At 37.4% G+C, this 16,166-nt stretch overlaps 1 protein-coding gene across 2 annotated transcripts in view; it reads right to left on the bottom strand.

Annotated features, from left to right (window-relative positions):
* Window positions 1-16,166, bottom strand: part of npr1b (natriuretic peptide receptor 1b) — a 43,786-nt gene that overhangs the window by 4,979 nt on the left and 22,641 nt on the right. For both annotated transcript variants that reach the window (XM_053495014.1, XM_053495013.1), the window contains exons 7-17: window positions 13,043-13,137; window positions 11,340-11,475; window positions 11,100-11,184; window positions 10,828-10,948; window positions 10,635-10,709; window positions 10,450-10,527; window positions 10,141-10,245; window positions 8,549-8,620; window positions 8,112-8,271; window positions 7,495-7,650; window positions 1,474-1,642 (exon numbers count right to left, since the gene is read on the bottom strand). In XM_053495014.1, the coding sequence (XP_053350989.1) occupies window positions 1,474-1,642; window positions 7,495-7,650; window positions 8,112-8,271; window positions 8,549-8,620; window positions 10,141-10,245; window positions 10,450-10,527; window positions 10,635-10,709; window positions 10,828-10,948; window positions 11,100-11,184; window positions 11,340-11,475; window positions 13,043-13,137 (1,252 nt within the window). The remainder of the gene's footprint in view (window positions 1-1,473; window positions 1,643-7,494; window positions 7,651-8,111; window positions 8,272-8,548; window positions 8,621-10,140; window positions 10,246-10,449; window positions 10,528-10,634; window positions 10,710-10,827; window positions 10,949-11,099; window positions 11,185-11,339; window positions 11,476-13,042; window positions 13,138-16,166) is intronic.

Below are 16,166 nucleotides of genomic sequence, written 5' to 3'. Positions count from 1 at the left end.
CTGTCTGGTTGTTTAGCTAGGTGCATAAATAAGCTTCAGCTAGTCCAGAATGCAGCAGTGAGAGTCCTCACTAGAACCAGAAGATATGAGCACATCACCCCTATCTTATCTTTACTGCATTGGCTCCCTGTGAAATTTAAAAATACTACTCTTGACATATAAAGCATTAAATGGTCTCGCGCCGCAGTACCTGAGCGAACTGCTAGTGTCTTACGAACCACCACGCCTACTTCGATCAAAGGATGCAGGCTGCTTGTCAGTACCGCGTATTATGAAAAATACAGCTGGGGGCAGAGCTTTTTCTTACAAAGCCCCAAAATTATGGAATAGTCTTCCAAATAGTGTTCGGGACTCAAACACAGTCTCAGTGTTTAAGTCCAGACTAAAAACCTATTTATTTAATCAAGCATATTTTATAAATAGATTTGCCTTAGGTAAAGGAGCAGATCTGGGGGACTCATGGACGTAGAGTATTATGGTGAACTGGTATGTTTAGATGCTGTCTTCCTCACTCTCACTGATCACTCTGACTGTTTGCTGACGGTGAGGTGATTGTTTGCTTTACATCTCAGGAAGCCCTCATGTTTGTGTTTCCCTTTGGCTCTCTCTTTTAGTTATGCTGTCATAGTTAGTCCTGCCGGAGTCTCTGCTTGCACTCTACACTTAATATACATTCACATTATACATTGTGTGACTGTGACCATACCTAACTGCCATCTCTCCTCTTCTTCTCTCTCTCCCCCTCTTTCTCTTTCCTCTCTCCCCCTGTCTCCCCCTTTCACTCTTTCTCTCTCTCTGTCGAGCTACACATGTCGTTCCTGAGCTGCCAGTGATTCAGACTCCCTCTGCCCTCCGGACTTGTCTGACGCATCCTGGTGCCCCGCTTCTGGTTGGAGATCTCGTCACATGGATGCCCCGTATGTCTCTTTGGGATGCGTCTGGTGTCTGGGGATGATGCTCTCTAACTAGAAGATGGTTCTGGCCTCGACTGGTGTTGGCAACTGTTTCTCTGGGGACTTGACAGTTCGATAGTTCAGGACTGGAACTTCCTACGAGTCTTCAATAACTACCTGGACTCCATATAAACACCAATTAACATCAGCTATTATAGCTGAACTGCCTGACACCCAACACACTATATAAATGCAGATCAATTCCCGCTTCCCGTTTCACCCAAATGAGGATGGGTTCCCTGTTGAGTCTGGTTCCTCTCAAGGTTTCTTCCTATTACCATCTCAGGGAGTTTTTCCTTGCCACTGTCGCCCTCGGCTTGCTCACCAGGGACAAACTGACCATTTTGATTCATGCACATTCACATTTCATACAAACTTAAATAATTCTTTTGATTGTGTAAAGCTGCTTTGCGGCAATGACAATTGCTAAACAGCGCTATACAAATAAAATTGAATTGAATTGAAATCAAGTAGACTAAATAAATAGTTTGTATATACTGTATAAGAACAAGACTAATACCTGTTTTGTTTGCGTAGAAGTACTTTAATGTGGCTGAACTCTGGCCTCTCTGCAGGCTCCTCTGCCCAGCAGCGCTGCATCAAGAGCCCCAATTCCTCACCATGTGACTGGGTGTTAACAGCTGGCCGTAGGTACGGCCACTCACCTTGAGCCACACGGTCCACTATCTCTATACATAGAGAGGGAGAGAGAAAGAGAAAGTGAGAGAGAAGAAGTAATCTTTTTCTGTTTTTTTTTCTGAAGTCTATCATACAATAGACAGGCAGGGAAAAATGTCCAAAGACTCATTTGCAGCTGTGACTCGACAATAGACTGAAAATAAAGTGAATACAATTGTGTTGCGAATACAGTTGAACAGTTGTGGAATCATCATGTTTCTTAGAGAACATTTAGGTATACTTATATACTGTATGTGATTTTGATACAAAACTTGACAGAACATTCTCATCTCTTTCCTTTAAAAAAAACATAATTTTTTATTTTTTTATACAGTCTTCACATCCTCCCATTAAGGCTAGAGGAAAATGGTGTCTGAATGGATCAACTTAATTTATTAAGCTTGAACTGCTACATCTAAGTAGACTTTTTTGTATTAAAAGTTTGAAATGCAGTGACAAGTAATAAAAACTTTCTGTCCTTACACATCTATAAAGTGTTCTTTTAGATGAGAGAGCGAGTCTCGTCTATATCCAGTCAAGGAACTGAGTGGTACTCAGAGTTTACTGAAAGCCTCTCTTTACCCATTTCTTAAGAATTTACATCTCTCTCTCTCTCTCTCTCTCTCTCTCTGTCTTTCATTTTTTTCTGCCATATCTGTCTCAGTCTGTCAGCATCTCTCACCTTTATACCATTATTCTGGGAACTGTATGTCATCACTGTCAACCTCATGGAGGAAAACTGGTATGACAAATTCGGGTGTGTATAATGAGGAGCAGTGGAGTGAACAACGGCTTCAAAAACCCTCATTATATTCGCTCCGTCGCTCCCTCAGTAATAGCACCTTATATATGATATGTCTGCGGAATAAATATATGTGAATGTGCATGTCAGTCGTAGAGTGTTAGCATATGTTATAATAATAAATGTTGATCCTCACTACTTGATACAGCCAGTAAAGTGACAATGTCAGGAAGGGTGAATAGCTGAAAGCCAGATTTAGCACACACGGATGAATCTAATACCCTGATTTCTTGCAGCAACAGAGAACTTGACCTTTCTGCTTCAAACCGACATACAAAGCTTTAATACGTAGTCTCACAGATGACCTTCTTTTGAGCACAATATTAGACTGGTAGACCATCACTTTACTCGCATGCAATACATAAATGTAATAGTATTTTGGTTGGTTATACGAGTATGTATATATGAGTAGGTTACTGTTGAACAAAACCATGGTGTAACAACCATGTACTGTAGTTTCATACGTTCAGCCTTTGTCAGCTTGGTTTCCCTTTTAAAAACATGCTACTGTGAATTTGTAGTGGTTCAAAACTTCCTTCCTCATTAAAGATAAATATAGATGAAAAGAGGCATTTGACCTCCGTACCCCACCACATTGGATTTTAAATGAAACCCTCAAGGTGTGAGCGTAATCTAGACTTTTTGCTTTATTTAAGGGGTTTGACAAAAGGGTGAAATTAACCAATTAAGAATTTAAATCTTTTTTTTTCTTTCGTTTTAAAGTTTCACATTCTGGTATGGGGGCTTATGAATAATGGAACAAATGCGGAAAAACAGTGGCCATGTGTATTATGCCTGCATTGTGCCAAAATGTCATCTTCAATTGACAGTGTAAAATATGTTTTTGTTCTTGCCATGGTAAAATTATCTTGGTAAGATTTGGAACCAACAATACTTTCATAGATGGAAGGTTCATACTGCAACATCTTAAATGTTAAAGGGGTCATACGGGCCTACATGCACTTTTTCAAGCTGTTTGGACTGAAATGTGTGTTAGGAGAGTGTGTACACAACCACTCTACAATGATAAAGAGCTGCCTAGTGATTTTCTTTTCATTTATTAATATAACGAAATCAGGCCAATCTCAAATGCCTGTCGATGTGACGCCACACCGCATGAGGCCGCTCCTACTATAGTTGATTGACACTGGTGTTTTAGCAAAGACCCGCCCCGAGTGAGAAGAAGGTGTCGGCCATTGTTTTTCGCCGCTGGAGCAAAATGCCGCCTAAGCGAGTGTGGTGTACAGTTGTTGGGTGAAATAGCGAACACAGCAGTCGTCATTCACTACCGACATCTGAGCCACTGAGGACGCAGTGGCTGAATTTAGTTTTTAAAGTTAACGTCCCCGCCGATCTACCTAAATGCGTTCATGTTTGCGATAATAATTTTTCACCAGACTGCTTTATGAACGCGGGTCAATATAAAGCTGGTTTTACTAGGAAGCTGCTCCTAAAAATGGATCTGTACTAACGCTTCGTGTTCCTGCTTCATCTTCACCAGGCTCGGTGAGTGTGATTTCTTTTTCTATGAATCTTTGCAGATCGCCTTTTCTAATAATCACGATGAATGCGGAGTGTAAGTTAACTTACACCCTCATAGAACATGGTTAAGTCGTCTTCTCTATCCGTCTCTATATAATACCTAATCGCCCGTTTATAATAAACAATGGATTAAGGTGATTGTCTAGTTGCAAACTGTGTACGTAGTCGGAAAACTATATTATGCTTACCTTTGTTACATTAGATGGTTTATAACGATGTCTGTCAATGATTAAGAAGCCATGTAAACACATCAGTAAGCACATCGCGTTCGTATCTCTCTCAGTAAGCTTCTCCGCTTTTGTTGTTGTCGCTCGCGGCAGCGTAACAGCCCGTTAATTCATGCCCATGCAGTGATTAGAAAGACAAACGGGTCGATGCATGTCCATTCTTTTAATTTCGACGTTGTCAGGCGATATTACAAACTTCCGCGTAGGTTCCGTACTTAAATCAAACAAAAAACGACTGAAGAAAACAGGCTCAGGCTCTGTATTCCAGCGTTTTTCAGTTTGGACTGCATTACCCACAAGGCATTGCTCGCACTAGGTAGCGGTTTCTCTGTTTAGTTGCCTTGATTCAACTTCTAAGACATGGGGTCCCTGTTTTAGTCCATGTTCAGTTTACCGATAAAGCTAATGCTATGAAACATATTTTTTAAAATAAATTTAATTGGAGAATGTCTGCATTTAAATTCTGCCTCCCTCATAATGTTAGAGCATCACTGCAAAGACAAATATAATTATTTAACTATTTGCTGTACTTTTAGCCACAATGCAAAGATGCTGTGCCTGAGTATTCTGAAATGAGGATTTGCTAATGAGGTTTTTCATAATAAGTACCGTGAATCACAACTGCTGTAATGCAGTAGGAGGCTACACTCACATCCTCCCTCTGTAGATGACTAAGAGGATGTTTCTGTGCAAAGAGGGATCATTAGATGGTAGGGTTGTGGTAAGAGAGTGAACTGACGCTGATATTTTTTAATGTGTGCGTGTGTGTGCGTTTTTGAGCGAATGAATCATGACCTCCTGTTATGGACAGGAAGCTAAAAAAGCACTTCTCCATTAGTGCACATTCAAAGCCCCTTCAAATGTAATTGGCAGTGGAGACATAGACATACAGTCTGAGAGATCTAAGAGAAAAGAATAAAGCCGATAATCTGAGATGAAGATGGAGTCAACTGTCACGAAGACTCTGTGGATAACAAGCTGATACAATGGCACTATTTCAGCTGCCCTTAACCTCTAGCCAGTTCGGCAACATCAATGACTCTGAAATGTGATCTCAGGAAAGATAAACATGCCACTCAGTCGGTCAATTATAGATGTCAAATCCCAGAGCTTTTATTTGACATTTTAGAAATCATTCAACCTAAAATAGCATCCATACAAGAACAATATTTGTTTCTTAATTTTAGGGTTTAAGAATGGCTTGATAGTTTTTTCTTAAACGCAATTTATTTTTTGGTCTTATCTTAGGTGCTGTTGATTTAGATGCACACTTGTGCTCATAAGTTTGTATACCCTGAAAAAAAACTGAGAAATATTAGCCACTTTTCATATGTTTGGGGATAGTGGTGAGGTGAAGCTCTTTACCACACATGTTCTTTGCAGATCATAACGATACCTGAAACCACCCACATTACACTGATGAAAAATTCACATACGTTTGGATGTTTGGCCTGATAATAACCATTCAAGTTGACATTCAGGTTTAAATGATAATTAAGTGTAATTTTCCACACCTCTGACCTGTTTAATTGTAGTTAGTGTCTGTGTTTAACCGTTTAATGTTCTGCTTAACTTTTTGGTAGAGCACATTGAAGTGTTGAACATAACCTGATTTTTTACCACCCGGTTGAGGTAACACTACACCATACTAAAATACACAGATGTTTTTGTTTCTTTTAAAAGTAAATAGTATTTTAATCTTTTTTTATTGCTTCCTAACAAACATCAATAAATAAAGTGCAAAAAATACATTTGTACTGCTGTGCCACCATACAAAACATGAACATTCTCTGTGACTTTTTTTTTAATAATCAAAAGCAAAATCTCAAGAATTTGGAAGAGTCCTACAATAGGCAATATTAAAAAAAAGGCATTCTTGTCACAAAGAAATAAAAAAAATTTAAGAAAAAATAATCCATTGTCCATTTTTTTTTGGAAAAAATCTGAAGTTTACCATTTTACAGTGGGAAAACTTTCACAAGTGGAAAGCATTCAAGACAGTTTCCAATCTTCCCAGCATATTTACCCAAATGGCAGATGCTTAAAAAAAACAGAAGCCTTACATCTCAGACCCTACAGGCCTCACTGAGCATTGTTAAATACCATAACAGGACAATTAGAAGAAGACTGTACAAATAAAGAACAATGTCCCATGGACAGATTAAACCAAAATTGAAGTTGTTTGGCCTTAATGCCCAGCTCCATGTTTGGTAAAAACCACACAGCATTTCAACACATACCCACTGTCAAGCCCAGCAGTGGAAGGGCGTAGAATTGGGCTTGTTTTTGCAGCCACAGGACCTGGGCACCTTGCTATTATACAGAGAAATTTGTGGCCATCTGTCTGAGAGCCACAACCTTGGCCAAATGTTATCATGCAACAGGACAATTATCAGAAGCACACCATTAAATCTACATCATAATGGCTGAAAAGTAAAATAATCTAGGTTTTAGAATGGACTAATCAAATTCAAAGATTCCTGTCTCTGTGTGCATGAAGTTTGCATGTTCTCCCCGTGCTTGGCAGGCTTTTCCGGGTATTCCGGTTTCCTCCCACAGTCCAAAGATATGCAGGTTAGGCTAACTGGTGTTCCCAAATTGACCTTAGTGTGTGTGAATGAGTGTCTGTAAATGTGTATGTGCCCTGCGATGGATTGGCACTCTGTCCAGGGTGTACCCTGCCTCATGCCCTAAGCCTCCTGGGATTGGCTCCAGGTCCCCGTGACCCAGAATACAGGATAAAGCGGTATATAAGATGAGTAAGTGAGTAGTCAAAGTCCAGACATCAAATGCTGTGGTTGGACCTTAATGGAGCTGTGAATAAGTGAATACTGATAAATCTCAATTAACTGAAGTAATGATGCAAAGAAGAATGGACTAGAATAATGTTTGATACAGATACAGTCATACAGAAAAGAATTACTCTAAGTTGTTGTAGCTATAAGTGGATCTACAAGCTATTACATCTTAGGGGTACTTAGTATTACTCAGATGTTTTCTTTTTCGGCTTTATTTTTGTGAAATAAATAATGGCATGATGAAAAAGTTATTTGTTGTTGTTTGTCTGCGGTTGTATTTTCCTAATACTAAGACAACAGTACTGTATATAATAATAAATAGCTTCATTTCACCAGTATCTCTATATAATAAAATATGTTTTTATGCACGATCAGTCATTTTTATCAAAAATAGGCAATAGTTTACAAATCCTGCTACGCTATGTAAACTAACGAGCACAAATGCATATAGTTAAAGCTTAGTATTTAGGGTGTACATGGCATGTCTAACTGACCTTTAGGGCTGAGTGTCTCTTCCTCTATGTAGAAGACGCCTTGGCGCAGTGCTACCTCCTGCAGAATGATGCCAAAGCTGTAGACATCTCCTTTCTGTGAGCCACCTGCAGGAGGGCTGCCCATCCTCAACAGCTCTGGAGCCATCCACAACTTTCCTATATTAATGAAGGATCACACTGGTGCTGTTAGAATCTCCAACTCTAGGTGTCATTAAATAAAGTGAATTACACACCGGTGAACACTGCGGAATTCTCAAATCTGTAAAACAGTGCAGCTCTTAGATCTTACTGCAATGGAAACAACAGTGTTCATGCATAATAATTCTATAGTCTCACAAAAGTTTGTGAAAATGATTTGAAATACATTATTATTTAGTTTAAACCATAAAAGAAGTAATAAATGAATAATAATTTCCATCAGTGATTAAATTTATATGCCAGTAAGCTACTGATTTTTAAACATTTTAAACAGTTTGACACATTTTTTGTTCTTGGACTGTTTTATTTGATTTCTTTTTGTTCTCTCACTCAGTGTTCATTTTATGTGAAGGACAGAGAAGTGACTTATCCAGACAGTTAAGCTGAATCTCTGACGTACAGTATATCCTCAGGCTTACGTGCATAGTAGGAGTGAACATCGTCATTACTGGATTCAGTCCTGAAGCTTGACAGCCCATAGTCAGTGATCTTCAGCACAAAGCGGTTATCCACCACACAGTTTGAGGACTTCAAATTACCATGGGATACAATCACACTGTTATGGAGGAAGGCCATACCCTTTAAAGAAAAAAGGAGACAAATAATGGACCCTATTGATGTGGGAAAGAGGTGTCTAGCTAGCTACAGTATAAAACTGTTGTTCCCTAACAAGTTTGATAACTGAAAAAAATTAAGAATGTGATATTGCACAAGAGCATCAAGGTACCATTACATCTTAGCTACTAAATACCACCAGTGAAACATAGTGACTAGTCTTGAACAACAACAGAAGGAAGAAAAGGGAACCATAAGAGAAAAAAAAAACATTTATATATGTATATATATATATATATACCTTTACAATGTCATTGATCAGAGAGTATTTAAACATCCAGTCGAGTGTGATGCTCTCATTTTCCAGAATATCCTAAACACAAACAAACAAATTACATTACTCTTATCCTGTCTTTTTTTAACAATATAATTTTTTTAAAAAATATGCCAGTCAATAGTATCCATAAGGTCTAGCAGAGGTCCTTCGCTTCTACTAATATCTGTGTATCTGTGCTATATTTACCTTTCCGGAAAAAGAGAACAGTATAGTGCACTCTGGCCTTACAGAGAGAACAGACATTATATAAGAAATTTAATATAAATGCTGCAAATTATTGAGCACCCTTCTCTAATTAGAGCAAAGTAATGGCCTTAATTAGACAGACACAATATGTGATTAAATGATTTTTTTTTTTTGAGTAAGTAGTTACCATTTTTATTATTTATCTTGGCAGTAGTACAGTATGTGCAAAAGATTCGAGTTACCTCTTATTTCTTTATATTAAATTAAGTGATGTAGATTAAATTAAAGAAATGGAAGCAAATGATTTACTGTGACAGGCTGCAACGTGCCTGAAGATACAATTTTAAAAAATGATTGTTTATGCAACAACCTCAGCAGCAACCTGATTTCCCCCCTCGTCTGTTCCGACCATTCAGTATCACCAGTATACTAATCACCAGCCTGATGATCTGTCGCCATCTACACCTGTTTCTCACTGATTCATGCCCTAAATTAGATGTTTTTTATGCACGAATGATTCATAGATCACTGTGTGGCTAAACATACAAAAAACATTCCTCTGAAACTGTTCGGGTACAGGACTGAAAATAAAAGATGTCATTCAGGAAGCCTTGAGAACTATTCCTCAGTACTAGATTAAAAATGCAAGAAAGTCTGGCTCTTTAAGAGCAAATCATTGTATGTACAATATGTATATAACTTATATCACTGTTCAATACATAAATAAACAAATAATTATTAAAAGTAAACAGGTTTCTATCAGGTTCTTTAGTTTCTTTCCATCTACTAAAAACATACCATAGCTATTGTAGATCAGTTACTATAAAATTGCCTCTAAGTCTGAAGGTTTGTGCAAACGTTTGTTGTGTCTTGTTTCCAATCATGAACTGGTTTATGTAGGGTGTAGTCTTGCCTTGTGCCCAATTTTTCCACGTTATGGTGGAGAGCTGGTTTAGATTATTTGTTTCATTTGTTGCCTAACTCAGTCTGTGAGGTCATTTATATGTAAGGTCTGGTTTGGTGTATTTGGGTGCTTATATTCTTATTTCTAGACTAAATTTGACCAAATAAGTTACAGTATACAAAATGTGTAATTTAGTCAGACGTATAGTTTGCACTGGTAAAAAAATGCTCATTTTCTTAAACAGGGTTCTGATTACATTAATGTGGGAGGAGTTACTACATAACAATATGCACCACCACTGTGTAGAATTTTTGCTGACATGTCTCTATTTACTGGAGACAACATGGTAATCATTAAAATGATAAACAGCCTTAAGTCACTTGTGGTAACGGATAGAGTGTTTAGACCTGAAGAATTTGGTTTTGATTTCCAGCCTTTTGAAGTGTTTAGAGAAAGCTGATTGTACCTGCAGACTGCCTCGCAGGCAGTACTCTGTAACTATGCAGATGTTGGGAGGATCAATGCACGCCCCAATGAAACGAGTCAGATGATCGTTCTGGACATCCCGCATCTGAAAGACAGACAGATTTAAACAAAATTTGAGAAAATAATAATAATAATAATAATAATAATAATAATAATGAAGTTCACAGGTTCTATGTAAACCTGAGAATGTCCCTTTTATAGCAGAATGACCTATCTAATGAACCACAATGCAACTGCAACCTTTTTCCCTATGAATCTACTACCCATAAATGTCTTCTTCTTGACTCACATGCTTCAGCTCAAACAGCACTTTCCTGGTGAGTTCGATGCGCTTCCTGTTGATGTATTTGATAGCCACAATGTTTCCCTGGGGATTTAATAAACATGTTGCGAATGAGCAGTGGAGTGTACCAAAACTTTAGTGCTGAACAGAGTAGTGAAACAATGTTCAAACAGAGACTGTTTCTTTCGTACCTTAAAGTAGGCAGTCTTAGCAAACATCTGGAAGTTGTCATCTGCAGTCGGCAGAGAGCCATAGTTTGATCCTCGCTTTAAGATATGAAAGAGAGAGAGAAAGAGAGAGAGAGAGAGAGAGAGAGAGAGCCTTACAGATGAACTTTTAACCTTCATGAAGTGGTTTAATGGACACCAACAGCTACTCACTCACCAGAGAGAGGGTCAGTTTGCTGCCCGCACTGCGCAGCACCTTCTCCAGATTGCTCATGTGCAAATCCTCCCAGAATATCCTCCAGAGCTGAGCAGCCAGCTCTTTCTCCAACTTCAGTTTCCTGTATGGGACCAAGAAAAAAATTAATAAAAAAAGGAAGTATGAAATCTATAAAGGTGTAATTAAAGTGACAAGTTCTTAAATTGACGGAACATTTCAAAGAAGTGCCTGCAAAAGCCAAAATCACACACTTAATCCCACATAGCACTCACCTATATATAAAGATAGTGACAGTAAAGATCATGACGAGGATGAAGAACACAACAATTGACACCATCTGGTGCACTGTGATGGTCCCTGATGAGAGAAAAAATAGTGTGTAAGAAAAACATTACTTAATCAGTATGAATTGTGCAGTACAATGCAACCAAAAGTACAGCATGATGAAGTGCTGAAAAGGAAAAGTAAGAAATGAATGAAGTCAATGTAGCGGAGAGAGATGCATTACTTACGTGTTATACAGACAGGGTTATCATTCTTGAAACCACAGAAAGGCAGGTCAGGAGGAATGCTGCCTCCTGGCCAATGGAAGGCCATGCCAGGCAGCATCTCCATCTGTTTCTTTGTACCATTATATACAGCCACAATCTGGACAAAAAGCAAAAGTACATAGCTGACAAACAGAAAACTGGTGCCTCAGGGCCATCAACAAATAAGGAAATATTAATTATATTAATCATATTTATTAATATCAATAATGTAGTACTGTCGTTAACAAAAATAAAGTACTAATGTTTCAACTGTCTAATTTTATATTCATTCAAGTATATCTATACTACATGAACTTTTCTTATTTCAGTAATGGCTAAGAAATATTCATAATTACTGCATTATTAATCTGAGCATCTGGTTACTTTTTCTGAATTATGTGATTGCAAGTGATGGCTATGAATCATCTATATAAATGTATTGTCTGTACATCGGCCAGAACTTTCTCTGATATCTTTACATTTCATACATTGGAGGTCTCAAAACTGTCAGTATGATTGTATGTCTGTATGTCTGTCTAGCCAGATTTTGTCACATCATTATGCAAAACTGGCTGGACAGAATTTAATAATAAAACTTTGCAAGCTGTTAGCTATTTGCCGGAAGTTAAACCTGCACCATAAATGAAATTAACATGTTGAGTGGAAGTGAGGGTATGAGCCAGACTATGTCATAGCACATTTTGGACGAATATAGCAATTTTTCTCCCCGAGGTGGGCATGCAATATGTATCACTCAACAGGGCCAATCAACGCGACAGAACCGAACATAATGCGCCCACAAGCTGCCAAAATGAAACAAAAGCACGACACAGCATGGCTTACTCCAAAAAAAAAGTAAGTACACTATAAAATCTGAACCTTCAAAGTTGAATGGACAGATCAATGTACGGTATGTTTATTCTTCCTGCAGGAAGTTTAAAACCAGTTTGTCTCATATGTTCTGATCCCATTACATCACAGAATTATGCAAAAATATATGCCTGAAGTTTAACCTGTTCAACTAGTGTCCCCTACATGTGAAAGAAGATCATCCAATGTAAACTTCATATGGCTAATTTTCTGTGTTCTAATTCTAATTTTCTTTACACAACAAAGCCCAGGTTTACACTATTATTTTTTTGTGGACATTGAAAAAGAATTGGAACAGGATTCATATGCATAGAGTGCAAAAGAAAAGAAGAAACTAACAAAAAGGCTTTGCATCTAATGAAAACAGTAACTGCTTGACACTTATGCCTGGCATTGAAATAGACTCTAGTAGACTCTAAGTAATTATTTTTGTCCATTTCTATTATGTTACATGTTACATCATTTGCAACATGAGAGGACTAAAGATGCAATTCTTGATTACAGCAGTAATCTATACTCAGTCTCTCTCTCTCTCTCTCTCTCTCAGTCATGGAGAGAGAAAGAGAGAGAGAGAGATAGTGAGAGAGACCAACATGAGATAACCTGTAATTAACCTTCTAACTGGTCGAAATGAGAGAGAATTGGATTGCTGGACTGAATACAGTAAGGTAATTAGCTTTTATTTGGATAATGGCAGTTCCCTCCTGAGAATTAATTTTGTATTATTTCAGAGAAATGGCAGCTGCATGTGTGAATGTGTTAGACAAAATTATAGTTCTTGTGTGCGTGTACATGTGTAAGGGGCTAGCTCCTACCTCAAAGATGCTGGAGTTGGTATCAGTCATGTCCCATAAAGCAAAGTCAGTCTCTCTGTCTCCTTTTTCATCTATCTGCACAAGTCCAGTCACACCTACAGAACAGAATAAAAGCACAGTTGTAGGTTGTAATATTTTAGACATGGAGAACTGAATTGACTTGTTGTGATTAATATGTGATTTGCATTTGTCTCAGAGTGAAGGCAAGATCTGTAAAGGGCTGCATTTTATTAGTAAATATATATATATATATAGATATAGATATAGATAGATATATAGATAGATATAGATAGATATAGATATATAGATAGATAGATATATATAGATAGATATAGATAGATAGATAGATATAGATATATATATATACAATGCATATTTTAAATTTGAGTTAATTTCAACTGTATACAGTTTCCGACGTCAGAAATTATGATCTTGATAACAAGCCATTAATTAGCCAGCCAACTATGAAGGGTAGTGTACACAAGCACACAGTTTAATTTTCAAAAAGTATGTTCATCCATATGCACACAGTCTTTCTTTTTTGAACCTTAAGACATTTTAGCAGTTTTTCAGAAAAAAAAAAATTGTATTTCATTTTATATATTTCTGTTTTAATATTGTTACAATATTATAAAAGACTATAAAAGTTAAGATAAAAATATATCTTGCTTTAGTCATGAACTAGGCATAACAGCAGTATTGGGACAAACATTCTAAAATGCAAAATAAAAAGGCAAAAGGAACTATCACACAATAAAATTTGTTACTGTTATATGGACATTTTTAGATATTTATATTTTTAAGTAAATAGAGATAAATAATCTGATTATTCCAGAAACACCTACTGGAAACACTTATTGGACAAGTCTTCACAACTGCATTTTGTACATACACCAAAGATATTACATATGACTGCAGCATGGCTGGCACTCCTGATTCACAGACAACTGATCCGTCTCCCCTGCACCCTCTTTGTGTGATCTTTGCATGCTGCGGGCGAAACACTGTGCCATGTGAAGAGGCCATGGGGCAGAGTTCTCATTTCCTGCTCGAATGGCCTTGGCACTATTAAGGTGTGAGAGGAGCAGGCAGAAGACAGACGCACAGGGGAAACCAGCATTGACATTTAAACAGATATGAAGAGCTTATCTATTATCAGCTTGCAAATGTCAAAGCCATAGAGGAGAGGGAAAAAAGATTTTTAGACTGAAGCAGACCAAGCGCATATAAAAGACGCAGGCACTTGAACAAGGAAGACGAGATATGGACTGTGATACTTTTATTAGGGGCTGGGTGCACAAATGCACTCTCTCACTTTTATAGTGAATGTTGATCACTGCATGTAGCCTCATATGAAATGGATGTTTCATGAAATAAAGGAGGGATAATAGCAGATAGTGGCACTTATTGTTAACAAATGGCTGCGCTGTTGTGTCTGTGCAAGCATAATTTGCCGGTTAATGCAGGTGGTAAATGTGGAGCGACATTTAAAACCCACTAGTGCAGTCATTTCTAAAGCCATTTTGGTGGGATAAAGACAACCTTTAAGCACACACAAGGGTAAAATGGTGGCATTCTGATTTCCTCTCAAAATATGTTCCCAAAATTATATAATTACACAGGGCATGAATATTATTTTTGTTTACAGCATAATTAAAGCATACAGGTAGAAAAACATGATTTATTTGAATTGTTATTCGGATCATATAATGTTTTTTTTTTTTTTTTTTTTACAATAACAAATCTTTCTGCTGATAATACAAGAGTGAGTCAAATAAAATTTCCACACTCTGGCTGTAGAATTTATTTTAATAATCTTTTATAAAAGACAAATACATAATTTTTAGAAAAAAATCTCCTTGCTTTTCAAAACACTTTGTCCATATGTCAACAAAGTTTTATATTCACTTATTAAATAATATTATTAATTAATAGTTTCATTAAAAAATATCTCAGGCTGTGGGCCACAAATGCACCACTGTCTTCACTTCTTCATCAGAAGTTAATCTTTATCCTCTTATAGAGGCTTCCAGAGGACAAATCAGGTGAAAGTCTGATGCAGCAAGACCAGGACTATAGGGAGGATGCTTTTATTGGCATAAAATATATATATTTTTTGCAGCGTGTCAAAAGTGTGAGCAGAAGTGCGCGGACGTGCAAGATCACAACACTCTTGAAGAGCAGTCCTCTGCGTTTAATCCAAAATTTAGGCCTCAGCTCTTTAATAGGCTTCTCACTTTTAAGAGCACTGCTGATTATTGAACATTTTTCCTGATAATATTCCAATACTGGCCCTTGAGAATCCTAGAAAACAGTAAGCATCAATTTTCTAGCTGATTGTGACTTTCCAACTTTTTCTTGGTCGGCGATTTTGGGTGTCTCCATTCCATACTCTGCTGTTTACTTCCAGGCCCGTAGTGATGAATTCACGTCTTGTCAACAGTAATCATTCTCTTTAAGAAACTTTCACTTTTCTTAGAGTATCAGTCCAAATTTTGTTTGCTTCTGTTTATACTAATCCCTGAGTTGTTTTGGCACCAAGTATAAGACAAAAAAAACAACAACTAATCGCTGAACACTGCTTTTCTTTCATGCAAATCACAAGTAGAGCGTCAATTTTTGCTCGGACCGCAGTTACTAGGAATCGATGTTACACGTTCACACCTGCACAGCAGTGACTAGAGAAAAGATAGCCTTGAATGGAAAACGCTGATAAGACCAACAGAAATTTTAATATAACCAGAGTGTGTATAATTTCTGACTCACCCTTGTAATAATAATAATAATAATAATAAAATCCAAACCATAGTCAAATTGGATACAACAGAGCAGGTAAAAGTTTTCTTTGCCTCTGATTTGAGGTTCTGACCGTAACAGTTCAGCAGTACTGGGATTTGAACTCACAACCTTCACAAGTTGTTGCCCAGCCACTAAGATTTCACTACTGAGCTACCACTTGAAGATTATCATGATGACTCACGATGACTTGTTTTTGTGACTGAAATATCAGCATATAATTTTGTGGCTCGTTAAATATACATAAAATATATATATATATATATATATATAGACAACTGCAGCGAGAGAGAGACCCACAATGGAGAAGAGTGACAACTGCTGTATA

This window comes from Clarias gariepinus, chromosome 4, assembly GCF_024256425.1.
Source record: "Clarias gariepinus isolate MV-2021 ecotype Netherlands chromosome 4, CGAR_prim_01v2, whole genome shotgun sequence".
Classification (NCBI taxonomy): domain Eukaryota; kingdom Metazoa; phylum Chordata; class Actinopteri; order Siluriformes; family Clariidae; genus Clarias; species Clarias gariepinus.
The sequence above is the reverse complement of the archived record's forward strand: the minus strand, read 5'-3'. Positions and strand labels throughout refer to the sequence as shown.